This window comes from Clupea harengus, chromosome 12, assembly GCF_900700415.2.
Source record: "Clupea harengus chromosome 12, Ch_v2.0.2, whole genome shotgun sequence".
NCBI lineage: Eukaryota > Metazoa > Chordata > Actinopteri > Clupeiformes > Clupeidae > Clupea > Clupea harengus.
In genome coordinates, this window is record NC_045163.1 from 5,205,898 (window position 1) to 5,218,594 (window position 12,697).

Here is a 12,697-nt window from a genome sequence, read left to right on the forward strand (position 1 = left end):
GTGCTTTGAACCATCACTTACATGCAGGTCTTACGCAATCATTTGCACAACACTATGCTCACTTGCACAAAAAAAGGCAAAGCACACCATCCACACATCAACATGTCCATAGGTGTGAATGTGCAGGCAGATGGGAAACATGACACTCACCTGCCACACACCAACAATTGCGTTGGCGATGAGGATGAGCAGGATAACGAAGGGCTCCACGAAGGCGGTGATGGTCCCCTCGCCCTCCTCGAACCAGGCCAGCACCTAAAAGGAACAAACATAATCAATCATTCACATCTTTCTCAAATGTAGTCTGAAAATGGTTGGTCCCAAACCCCTCAACCAAGCCATTGAAAAACAAACGCATGGAGGGCCTGTACAAAAGGGGAATGTCAGCTGCCTAATCTATCCGTCAAGAAAAGAGTAAACTAAATTGTCTGCCTTATATCGAACATAAGAGCAGAGATCTTACAGGGCATCAACCAAAATGCCAAAACTATTTCCGAGCTCGGATTAATACGAATTTCCATCTCTTAGAGAAGTTCAAATTTTTTGCCTTCTTGCAACACGGGCAAGCGAACCTCTATGATCAACTGTTAGATAAAAGACATCTCCATCGACCAAAGGCCTCACGGGAAACGAAAGGAAGAAGAAGAAAAAACGGTGCAGGGGAGTAATGACTTTGCAGTTTGGTGATTTTGTTGGTGGTGCATATCGTACACAGCCAGTGCAGAAGGGATATCAAAGACCCCTAACGAGGCTCTGCATCTGGCACTATGTAATCGGAGCCGGAGTTGACCCCCGCGTCGCTACAGCAGCGTGATCTCTGTCGCCAGGCCGCCGTGTCCTGGCTGCCACCCCCCACCACACACCCCTGGCGGCCCTGTCAGCAGTCTTAACGAGGCCACGGCATGTTTAATTCATGCCCGCCTGCCGTCAGCACCAAAGGGACAGGAAGGGCAAGTGTCAGACGGCTACGGCCGGAGTCAGTTTATGGGTTCTGGGCCACGGTGCGTTCAAGGCTCTTCCATCTGGAGCTGGAGGTCAACTTCATGCCATAGTAAGTTTGGGACTACTGGGGGGGAAACATCCTTCACAGTGCAAAAGCAAAGCATCTACCAAACATCAAAGCAAAACTAAGATTTTGTGCCTTCTGCATTGTCGTTTTCACTGGACACCGTTCACACTGCAAACAACACATTCACATCCACAGACAAAGTAGTTTTATCATAAGATTTGATCCTGCTGTGAGACCCGTAAAACAAGCCTCTTAAGAGCTTGGCCTTCTGGCAGCTGTGTGGCCCACTGAGGGTGACCTAATTTCTGTCCGTGGGCAACTGCAACTTCAAACTGTGCCAATTTGGATTCGGCCAGGGAGGGGGGGGGGACTAAAAAAGCGCACACTGCCCCACAAGTGACTGTCAAGTCGAAGACTTCCGCACAAAAACCACGGTGATCCATTCAGTAAGCTACAGTGGGCAGAGATCATTAAAATTAACATTCAATGCATACCCCGATCCTCTCGAACAGTTCCTCTTATGCAAACAAGCCTTTAATTTGGCATTCTCCGTGGGACTCTTGAGTGGGGATTCATTTCCATAGCCCTCTTTTCCCCTCCCCTTCTGCACCAGTGGTTGATCCAGGACAGTCATGAAACAGAGGAGTTACACAACTACTGGCCCCATCCTTCTGATGAAACTACATACACGTGTTACCTCAACTAGAAACAGAGCAAATTGTTCTCTTGGGGACAATCAACGTACACATTGTCACGGGATTACAGAGAGCAGATAGATAAATAAATAAATAAATAAATAATAGTGTGAAATCCCTCTGGAACAGCTTTGCACCTGAGAGCCCAGAGTCTGACGGGAGTTGATGCAATGATGATTCAACAGCTATTGTCAATCGTGTACTTGGCCCGTGACCAAATGCTGCCTTGATGGCCAGACATCCAACGCAACACTTCTCTTGAGTGAGTCACCATTCTGAAGAATTGATGTGGAAGATGATGCCAGGACACTTGGTCTTGATTATTCAAGCGCAGTGCCAGAAGAATTCCAGCCCGTTGAGTGTTCTCTTTATAGGCGACCACAATATTACCGTAACCCTTAATGAACAATTAGCCTTGTAATACATTTATGTGGGTTAATTTCATTAACATTCAGTCTGAAAAATCCTAGGATTAAAAACACGAGGAGCTGATTTTAGCCCAAATACTACTCATTTTCTGTCCTCCCTTCTGACAATCGCACATCCTGGGAGACCCAGTCTGGGCCTGATCACGAAATGTGTCGCACAAAACTCTCCGCCTCCTGGTGCTGCTACTCTGTAACCTACTTTCAAAAGAGAGTAGCCAATGAAAGTGGACACAAGAAAATTAGCCTTAAAGAGTCTGTTTGCCTTCAATCAATGAGATTAAATGTGTCCTGGCTTTTACGGAGGCATTCGTCTTATGCATACGTGCAGAGTGTAGATCCCTCACACAGACACTTTAAGTGGGGTGATGGTTTGCAAACTGCAAAGTGCTGACTGAAACAAAACAGACCCATAGGAAGTGGGCTTAGAAGCAAATAAGTGAACATGCCAGCAAATGCAAAAGGAACCCTGCCTGTTGGTCTCTGTATTTTAAGTGGTGGTTGATATTCTTTCCCTTATGTACACAGAGAAACCAAAGGCTCTGTGTGTGTATGTCTGAGCCAGTGAGAGTGTGTATGTGCCAACAGACTCATTCAAGGCCTTGAAAAAGAAAACAGTAATGTGAGTAAGTAGGAGTGTGTGTATGTGTGACCATCAGTGGTAAGCCAGTGCTCCACAGACTGGATTCCAGGCCAGCAGCACCAGACCCCAGTGCAATCGGCAGCAGTAGGCCTGTACTTGCCAAGAGGAGGGAACAAGAACCAGGTCACAGAGGGGTGAATAACACCCCATTAGGACGCTCATCTCTTATACCTCATCACACTTTCGCTCTCCCTCTCTCAGCTCCACACAGTCTCTAATGTGTGGGCTGTGTTTGTTGGTGACGCAGGTGTTTACAAGGCAGTCACCAGGCTGCTGGCTGACATCAAACAGAGCAGTATAATGGTGAGGAGGAGGGGGGTGTTTCTGGATCGGAGACTTAGAAGACAGCCGGGTAAGGGGCGAGCACAGGGACCATGCGAGCACCTGCTCCAGTAACTCACAGTAACTCGAGCCTCATCAGTGGCGTCCCTGCCATTCTGAGAGGGCATCACTTTCTAAACAGCCTGTCAACACGATGTCATGGTTGCCATTCCTTCAGAGGCATTTCAGACCCCCCAAAACGCAGGGACGCGTACACACACACACACACACACACACACACACCAAGTCCTGCAGTATCAAGTGGGAAAGCCATTAATCTGCCCACTAATGTGGTAAGACTACCGCTCATCACTTTTACTCTTAAATTCCTGGTATTTGAATCCCAAATATTGACTCAATTACTAAGCTGACTATACCACCTGTAAGAAATCTTAACGAAGAACGTATTTTTAGGGGACCGCAGCAGTAATCTACTGCTCAAAAAAGGGATGAATCCAAAAAACCCACATCCAGTACAGTAAGCCGTTTAATAATACCTGCATGTCAAATCTTTTAGTTTGACAATATGCCGAAGATTCTCCCCAGGACAAAACAAGTGTACACCAGTGGGTGCATAACTTTGCAACAACTCCCTAACATTTACCTTCACCCGGCTTAGGCCTAAATTACAATAAACACCCATCGCAATGCAATAACCTTGACTGGTGACAACAAACTTGTCTGTGATTAAAAGAGTAGACTCAGTGTTTATACTTACAAAAGATATGCAGGCTGCTAGAAGCAGAATCCTCACAAGTAAGTCTTCAAACTGCTCCATGACAAGCTCCCATAAAGATTTTCCTGGAAAATATTAAACAAGTCCATAAATTACTGCATTATCCAGCAGTAGGAATTTTATGCACAGCCAGTCTCAATCTACCTTGTGGGTAAATGAAAAATAAACTCGCAATTTACCTTCCTCAGCAGGCAGTTCTGTAGAGTATCCATAGGACAGAGGGCCACCGCATCAATGGGGAAAACACAGATATATTATTGGCACAGGAAATATTTAGAAATGCTGTTGAATTTCACAAAAGCTGAGCTGTTAGGTTGGTGACTTGTGTTGAACTTCAAATTAAGTTCAGTAGCAAAAGAGTTTTCAAAAAACAAACTGGACAAAATGAACCTACGTTCAACCTGAATATATATGAGTACATTCTAGAAATGTCCTTTTGATGTGGTCAAGGGTCACTCACACAGCAATTAGTTACACATATTCATTAGACCGGCAGTTAAATGAGACATGTCACGTCTCAAGGCTGGCTAAAACCGAACTAGGGGCGATTGTCAGTCACAAGGCCTGAACTCAAATCCACATCCATTCTTGAACTATGATATACAAATCTTCAACCCGACAGGATACGAGCCAGACTAACACACTACGATCTTTTTTTGTTTTCAAAGCGTAACAGGATCTAGTTTTAGCGTAGCTAAACCGGCTAGTATTCACTGCACTGTAGCTCGACCCACGAGGGCGCAAGTTACGCCATCGTGACGTCAGCAATTTCGTTTCTCTTGTCTTTTCTCCAAAGGACGCCGGTTTGCTGAACGCCGCGTTGTTAATGGTGGTTAGCTAGGCCTTACAACTCTGTTTTAACGTTGGTTGTAGCTAATGAAGTAAACGTATTGACCAAATAGTGACTAAACGGGGACAGAATATCACTGTGACAAATTATGTGAAAAGCGTTAGATATAAGCCAAGTTAGCTCACATAATGTTAGGAAGCCACTTACCGTTAGATCCATATTTCTCTTTCTGCTTCTTCACTTGATCCAAGCTGAGCCCAGTGCTTTCATTTACATTGAAGTTACTGTAAACTTCCTCCACTGTCTTCGTGTGAGTGTTCTCCATAGTGGATGGCCGCTTGATGACAGTAGTTTTTCACTGAATCAATCCCTGTCGCCACCTCGAGCGAATCCCTACCAACAAAATCTTGTCAAAAATCTGCGACAAAAAATAAAGGAAGAAAGCCGCAAAACGTTGACCGGGTTAAGGATTTAAAAAAATTGGTACAACTCTTAACCAGTCTGACTACTTCTGATCATCTAACGTTAGCTAATTGCGAAACCATGCTAACTAATGGTTAGCTTACTTGCTAACACTGGCTACAGCTAAAACGGAGTCGGCACACTCGTTACACAAAAGAACGTGGAAAGCGTATTACCACAACAAGGAAGAACAAGTTTATCTGTTGTTTCCCAGCACCTTGTGAAAAAGTCGGTTGGTGGTTTCCCTCGTCCTTCGATTTCTAAAAATAAAGTATACGCTGGTGAATGCTCCGGACCCTGCCGTATCTTCAGCTCATTCCTTGAGTTGCAGTATGAAGGAGCCGGGGCGCACTATCACCATCAGCACCAATAGCGTTTCTCTTCAGTCCCCCTCGACTGATCCGCATGCACTGTTCGGTGTCCGCATGTGGAAAGCGCTCATTGGCTGGAACAACTCCGGAAATCCCTTTTCTTCCCAAGTCAGTTTCTCTCTTCGAGCGAATCAGCTGACCGATGCAAATATGTTGGCTAAGGGGAGTCCGTTTAATTGAGTTGGAACATGCGTAAAATAATGAAAGAGTGCAAGATAGAAATTGATAGCCTGCAATTTGTATTTACGATGTGAATCCAAAAGATGGAGTATTTCCGAAATGCAAACCCACAAGAAGGAACGTCGCACTTCGATAATGTAACACCAACTGACCAGTTTGTGGGTACCTGGTTGCAAGCTTTTAACAGTCAGTTACTTTGACGGTGCCGGGAAAACACAACCTCCGACGTATGATGTGTTAACACTCCATAATGAGACCTAAAGTCGGTGGATGCGACCCTTCACCTCATTGCTGACGAATACGTTTGTGGACAGAAGTACCCTGTCATTTAGTTACCATTTAAGTCACTCTTAAGCAATAGCAGTCAGCGAAGAAATCTGCAATGATCTGACGACTTAAAGCAGCAATAAGGAGTTCTGTTCCAAAACTAGCAAGGTAACTACCTAAAAGGCATGCAAAAACCTTGCAAACAATACCAACAGCCCAGTTGACACTGATAGAAGCTTGCCAACACACTAACTGGTGTCTTTTGGCAGTACAGCTGGCAATGTCATGCTGTGAAAGCTTTTCTTCCATTTTTGCAGGGTGTTCCAGCCCGTAAAACAGAACTACATAGGGCATATCCTGGATGACATAGATGTTAATCTGTCCTTCACATGACCATATGCTATCAAAATGAAGCATAGAAAACTGACAGGCTCCTTCACTGAAGTACACATGTGTAGGCTCTTTAAATAGCCTAGTTCCTATCAAAGTAGCATCACAAGAGCCCAGCCATCATGTTGGAGTGATAATGCGTGGGGTAATCTCACAGCGAGCTGTGATCATTCCAATAAGGTATAATTCTTTATAACAGTCGTGATGGCACTTTGTTTTTGCTCTTCATAGCTTACCACATCAGAATCAGAATTTCAATGTACAACACTAATATTAGTTAGATCACATTACCTCTCTCTAAGATAGGGTGACCGTTTACCAAGACAAAAACATTACACTGTTTTGGAGGTGTTTACGTCTCTGAACTGAAAATGTCCCCGGATTTTGTCTCTGAAATATGGTCACCTTACTCTAAGAAGAACTACTTCACCATTAGTATGTTATTTTTGTCAGAACATATACATTCCCATTATATATCCTATCCTTAAGTCACATGAATCTCTGCTGGAGATCAGGAGTGCATTTCCCGAAGGCGTCAAACAACTGCCATAAATGATAGACTTTAATTTTGAACGCTCTCTCTCAACAGTTACCATGGTGATTGCTCAATGACACTTTCAGGAAACAGTCTTGGTCAGTGTAGAGAGAGTGGATGAAGACCTAAAACCGTTAGTCCGGGGTGGCAGAGCACTACTTTGTCACCCTAATTTAGGACTTATATTGTTACCATACCCCCTTTCCATCTCTTCCCCACACCCAAACCAGTAGATTATGCGTATGATATGAAATGGTCATATCACATATTTCTTTGTTTCATGTATGTGTATTTGTTGGGATCTAGGAAACATTACATTATTTTCCGGTAAAGAGCTCATCAGACATGTCATGGAGCTATGGGGGCTAGGCCTCAATCTCATAAAAGAGCTCAGTTGTGAGTATCCATTGATAAATTCACAACAACAAATTCATTATACCGAATAATCTAATGTTAAGTGAACTTGTCAGAATGAATTACAATAATACCCTAACTGTCAATATGGGAAAGCCTAGAGTATGACACTGACAAATGAAAGGTTTTGTGTATGTGTGTGTCAGGAATAAACTAAAGGTACAATGCTCCATTTTATTCTTCAGTGCTGCCGAGAACCTGACAGGCCAATGGAAGTCACCACATGTCTGACACCTTGTCTCGTCTGATCCAGAGGGAATGCGTTGTCTTGGTTACGGAAAACAATTGCTCTTAGTTTGGAAGGGCCCACATGGCAGAACCACAAAACATGATGAAATGGCTAACTGTGGCAAGAATTTACAAATTCAATTTAGAACAATGGCGCTGACAAAACTTTACAGGAAATAGGGTAAAAAAAAGGATATGAAAGAGGCAGTTTGATTTTGGTAGTGTTGTTATGTTCTTGTCAAGGTATGTTTGGTATGTGTTGGTTCAAGTCCATTTTGGGAACGTTCCATCTCTCATCTTTTCAGTGTGCCTTCTTTTTGTCATTGGGTTTTGTGGTCTTGTGATGAGGTGGGCTGGTTTGTCTTTCATGTTCAGTAGCCTCTCCATATCCTGCTAAGCAAATCATAGAGTATATTTCCAGCTAACCTGACAGTCGCCACAGCATGTCAGTCACAGCCCAGGTTTGATAGGAGGGTAATCCCAGAATGTACATTCAACCTAAGCAAGAAGTATGATAGCGAGAGAGCAAGGAAATTACACAATTTGGCTTCATTTACAATAGGCTTACTTGGTTGAATTCATTCCTTACTATTTGGTCGAACACAATGCGTTCTGTAAACAAAATAAGGTCTGTTATACTTGGCAGCCCAGGTATCCCTTCCCACACGCCCTGTTGTAATAATCACCCATGGACTTAGTATAAACAGAAGAACGTTCATTGTGCCTTCTGTAACATATCAAGCAGCCCACCATTAAACTCCCACTTGTGGCAAAATCATTGAACACTTTCTTAATTGGCTGAGTATTCTAATGACTTCATGTACGAAGTCCTAACTGTCCTTCCTATAATCACTCGATGTTTGGCTCATGTGTCGGCCAAGAATTCACCGTAGATGGTGATGTTAAAAAGCAAGGCGAAGACTCTGCAACAGAGTGCCTCCGTGATCCGAACTCCCAGCTGAATTAACAGGCACACAAGACAGTCACCTGAAAGGTTTTCTGCGGAAACGTATGTCATCATGATATTGTAAATTACCTTCTTTTGCATCTGCAGATGACGTTGAACGCAGATGAATTCGGTGTTAACAGACTAGTCTGAAAAGCCTTGTGCTCCCCCTTGTGGCTATCAGTGTAACTTTCGCACGTCATGCAACATCATTTTATGAAGAGGGCGGCCCATGTCCAAAATTGTGTGGATCATATGAAATTGCATTCTGCTTAGCAGTTACACGTCTATTTGTTATTTTATGTAGTATGTATTTATCTATTTAAGATTATAATAGCATTTTTTCATTTAAATACATTGACCGAACATCATTTTGTCTTTTGTTTGCCTGCTCAAGTGTTATAATAGTTTAAAATGTGTCACTGGGGTCTTGAGTGAAACATTGTTTTGAGAATGCTTCATGTGGACTAGTATAATATTTGTTAAGACACATGTATTCATTTCAAAAGAGACGAGAGGGTATTGTTTACAAAACACTTGAATAACTAAATATATAAAACTCGAAAACCTGGTGCTTTGAACTACACCTTTTACATGTGAATGAAACTGTAGAAGCAGTTGCTCTGTCAAAGTTCTTCCACAGATTTCAGAATGTGTATTATGCTCAACTACACATGTAATATAGATGCCAAAAGCCTCAGTGGCACATGATATACAGTTTATAAAAGAACTGACTGAAGTCAGCCTTGTTTGTTTGTTTTTTGTTTAAAATGCAAGACAGTAGGATTGAGTGAAGAAGGAGACAGAACAAGTGTGAGGGAGGGAACGAAGGCAGGAGAAGGAAGACAGGACACTATTCTTATTGAACAGGACAAATACAGGACAGGTCAGTCCACCACTCTATTTTCCCCTCTGCCTACATTGCACTTCGGTCACGAGTGAGTACAATGCTCTCTTGATGAGGCAGAAATGCATGCAGGGACACTCAGAGACTCAGGTCACTTCAAGGGGTTCAGGGGGTCACAATTACAAGTTTGCTATGCACCTCAAGAGAAGGGTGACAGTGCAATTGTGGAGGTAAAGTGTGAGAGTGCCATCTTCTCTGGATATTGGGACAATGTGAATTATATGATCCTTAAATGAATGAAAGACTATACTGTCAATCTAATTTTGCGCTTAGCGAAAATCCTGCCTCCTTACGTGGCAAAATTGTAACTGTAAGTAGCATGTGTAGTATATATAATTATATGTAGTGCTAAAGATGGAGGAGAGGTCAGGGAGAAATTTTAAGTGGAACATGACCTAGAACTGGGGGAGCAGATCATCAAGATATTGGGAGAAAAACAGCAGGAAAGACCACATGAATCTCTTTTGGAAGTCATCATGTAGTCAGTTAGATTGATTTCAGACAAATTTCTTTGAATGGTCTTTTCAGCATTGTGATTCTGTGGTTCATTTGTAATTTCTGGAAAAACTACTTTTCACAACCATTGTATCCCACCAGCCAGTTTTGTGCTGGTCACCCTGATTTTACATTCCTGCTCAATAGGTGGCGGTAATGCCTCCTGTTGTTTAGGATTCCCCATGAAACCATTAAAGAAGATGAAGAAAGGCGCATGCGGCATGAGTAATCTAACACCAACAGAAAAACAGCAGGGTACCAGAAGAGTCTGTGACAGATAACGTTAGCTGACATTATTGGGGTCCAAAAAGCACTACCCTATAAGATTCAGTTGGACAGTTGTTGGTGTCCTTTTTTCTTTCATCTGGGAGGTAACTGTGATCAAACCCATCCACGACAATGACTGAGCAATCAGCTTTGCTGCTTCGAAAACAACTGGCAGGTAAACTGAGCTGCTGTATGCTAACCGGTGAACAGCTAGCATTGAAGCTAACTAGCTAACGTGCAATAGGCATCTCCTTAAAATAAAATCACTGTGGTGAAAAGTTTAAATAAGTTAACACTGTCATTACTTTGTTGAATTGCACATATTCCACTGAGAGGCAGTAAGATATATAGCTAACATTAGCTAACTCAACTACTTCGCTAGTTTGTTGGTACGTTCAGACGTTTGCCAGCTCACTGTGGATAGCTAAAGCTAGTATGACATCTCCACAAACCTTCTCCTGAGACAATATTGGAATTGAACGGGTTGGTTTCTTGTGGAAGTTTAAATAATTGTGCCGTCTAAGATCAGTCCCAAAAAGCTTACGTTAGCTGACGGTAGGTAACCAACTATGGGTTAGGGTAAGCTAAATGAGTCGACAAAGGTGCACCAGGCCTCGGCCTATTGAGTACGCCGTAGTTAGTTTTTCGTTACACGCTGAAATCAAGACTATAAATGCCACATAAATTATGGGGCTTGTGTCTTTCATTGTTCATTGTGTGTCAGCATGGCGGTCTCTTCCCACGTTGTTAGTCTGATTGTATTGCTTGCTCAATGTCACTCACAGAATTGAACAAGAACCCTGTGGAAGGCTTTTCGGCTGGTCTCATCGATGATGATGACATCTACCAGTGGGAAGTCGTCGTCATTGGCCCTCAAGACACACTGTTGTAAGTAATAGGTTTAAATAGGTTTAAGTGTCGTTTGTGAAGAAAGTTACTAGTCATACAATTAATGTTTTTCTTTTTATGTTATAGTGAAGGGGGATTTTTTAAAGCAAATTTGACTTTCCCTCACGATTACCCTCATCGTCCTCCAAAGATGAAGTTTGTCACAGAACTCTGGCACCCAAATGGTAATGTTCTTGCTCTATCTATTATAGTTTAGTAACATTTGAAGAATCAGAAGTACTGATGAATTAGACTGCAATCATTTATTAACTGGCTTTCAAAATCTTGCTTGCACCTTAGTGGCCAAGAATGGTGATGTGTGCATCTCGATCCTGCATGAGCCCGGAGAGGACAAGTTTGGCTACGAGAAACCAGAAGAACGCTGGCTACCCATCCACACCGTCGAGACAATCATGATCAGTGTGATCTCTATGCTGGCAGACCCTAACGGAGACTCACCTGCTAATGTAGATGCTGCTGTGAGTCCACAAGATAAGCTCTGTGTATTGTTTATAGGATTGGGTTGGACATCAGTGCTCCAGTCCTCAGCAGCTTCTCTCTATTGTAATATTCCTCCAGTTAGACTCAAACAGGTTGGGGTAAAGTGCTGTAGATTGTAGGAAGAAATAGGTAATGAATGTTTTGGCTGTGTGTAAATCAAAGGAAAGCATAATGATCGGTGCATGTTTAGGCTGGGTTTACAGCTCAGCATAACTTTGTTTTCCATCACCACAGAAAGAGTGGAGGGAAGACCCCAATGGTGAATTCAAGAGAAAGGTAGCACGTTGTGTGCGGAAAAGCCAGGAGATGGCGTTCGATTAGGATTTGCTACTGCTGAGACATACCAAGTGAGTGTCAAGTGTTGCTTTTTTTTTTCTCATTAAAAATACTTTCTCATGAAAATACCTCTATCAGAAAAACACTTTGAAAGTGTCACCTCATAACTAGCTAGTAAACATTAACAACCGCGCAAGTAGCATGCTAACTCATCCATTTAGGTTATATATTTGGTAGCACTGTGCTGCAGTAGGTACCCAGTCACTTTAAACTAGAGAGAACTGGTATTCAAAGCCAATATGTTATTTAATTGAAATATTGCCATTACAGGAAGGCCCCATTTTATCCAGTTGGCTCCCATTTAATGCCTGGTACCCCAATTCAATTAAATTCAATTTATATAGTGCCATAACAATACAATTGTCTCTAGGCGCTTTACAGAGCCCAGAGCCTAAACCCCCTTAGTGCAAGCACAATGGCAACATGGGCAAGAAAAAACTCCCTGTTAGTCAGGAAGGAACCTTAAGCAGAACCACGGCACATAAGGGGGGACCCATCTGCTTGAGGTCGGCCGGGTGGAGATAGGAAGGGGGGGATGGGGGAGGGTTGTGTGGCAGAAGGGGATGGGAAACAACAGGTGTTGTACATATCCTGCATTTGGTAGTTGTACATAATATATATAGACATCCGGTGGTAAATACATGGGTATACACTGTGGTCAAAGGTTTACTGTTACAGGGGTAAGGGGAGTAGGAACAGAAAAACATGTTGATGGTGGCAATAATATATATTGTATATAAATGCTAGCATAGGGTATGAGGTAGAGTAAGTGTACGGCAGTGCGGTGGCGGTGGGTGCAAATTGGTCGAGGGTTTCTACGGGTAGACCGGGTGGAGAGACTACAGCAGCGTCCCATAGCGAAGATAGTCTGGATTAGGAGAGAAAGAAAAA

General features: G+C 42.9%; 2 protein-coding genes across 5 annotated transcripts in view; one reads left to right on the plus strand and one right to left on the minus strand.

Moving 5' to 3' along the window:
* The window catches only part of atp2a2b (ATPase sarcoplasmic/endoplasmic reticulum Ca2+ transporting 2b), a 38,830-nt gene extending 33,076 nt beyond the window's left edge, over positions 1-5,754 (minus strand). Inside the window, exons 1-5 of one of the 4 annotated variants that reach the window (XM_031578500.2) lie at positions 5,299-5,754; positions 4,827-5,012; positions 4,009-4,026; positions 3,812-3,894; positions 151-255 (exon numbers count right to left, since the gene is read on the minus strand). In XM_031578500.2, the coding sequence (XP_031434360.1) occupies positions 151-255; positions 3,812-3,894; positions 4,009-4,026; positions 4,827-4,944 (324 nt within the window). In that variant the 5' untranslated portion in view covers positions 4,945-5,012; positions 5,299-5,754. Of the gene's footprint in view, positions 1-150; positions 256-3,811; positions 3,895-4,008; positions 4,027-4,826; positions 5,038-5,257 lie in introns of all 4 variants that reach the window. The other 3 variants (XM_031578499.2, XM_031578498.2, XM_031578497.2) reach the window with 3 other exon arrangements.
* A 4,271-nt stretch (positions 5,755-10,025) lies between these two features.
* ube2g1b (ubiquitin-conjugating enzyme E2G 1b (UBC7 homolog, yeast)) lies at positions 10,026-12,114 on the plus strand. The gene is made up of 5 exons (XM_031577625.2): positions 10,026-10,256; positions 10,867-10,969; positions 11,057-11,154; positions 11,270-11,448; positions 11,705-12,114. The coding sequence occupies exons 1-5, from the start codon at positions 10,214-10,216 to the stop codon at positions 11,789-11,791; spliced, it is 510 nt and encodes a 169-aa protein (XP_031433485.1). The 5' UTR covers positions 10,026-10,213; the 3' UTR covers positions 11,792-12,114.
* The last annotated feature ends 583 nt before the right edge of the window (positions 12,115-12,697 follow it).

Coding starts and splice junctions, on each gene's coding strand:
- ube2g1b (XM_031577625.2), top strand. CDS start 10,214: ATGACTGAGCAATCAGCTTTGCTGCTTCGAAAACAACTGGCAG. Junction 10,257..10,866: donor GCTTCGAAAACAACTGGCAG/GTAAACTGAGCT, acceptor TGTCACTCACAG/AATTGAACAAGAACCCTGTG. Junction 10,970..11,056: donor GGCCCTCAAGACACACTGTT/GTAAGTAATAGG, acceptor TTTATGTTATAG/TGAAGGGGGATTTTTTAAAG.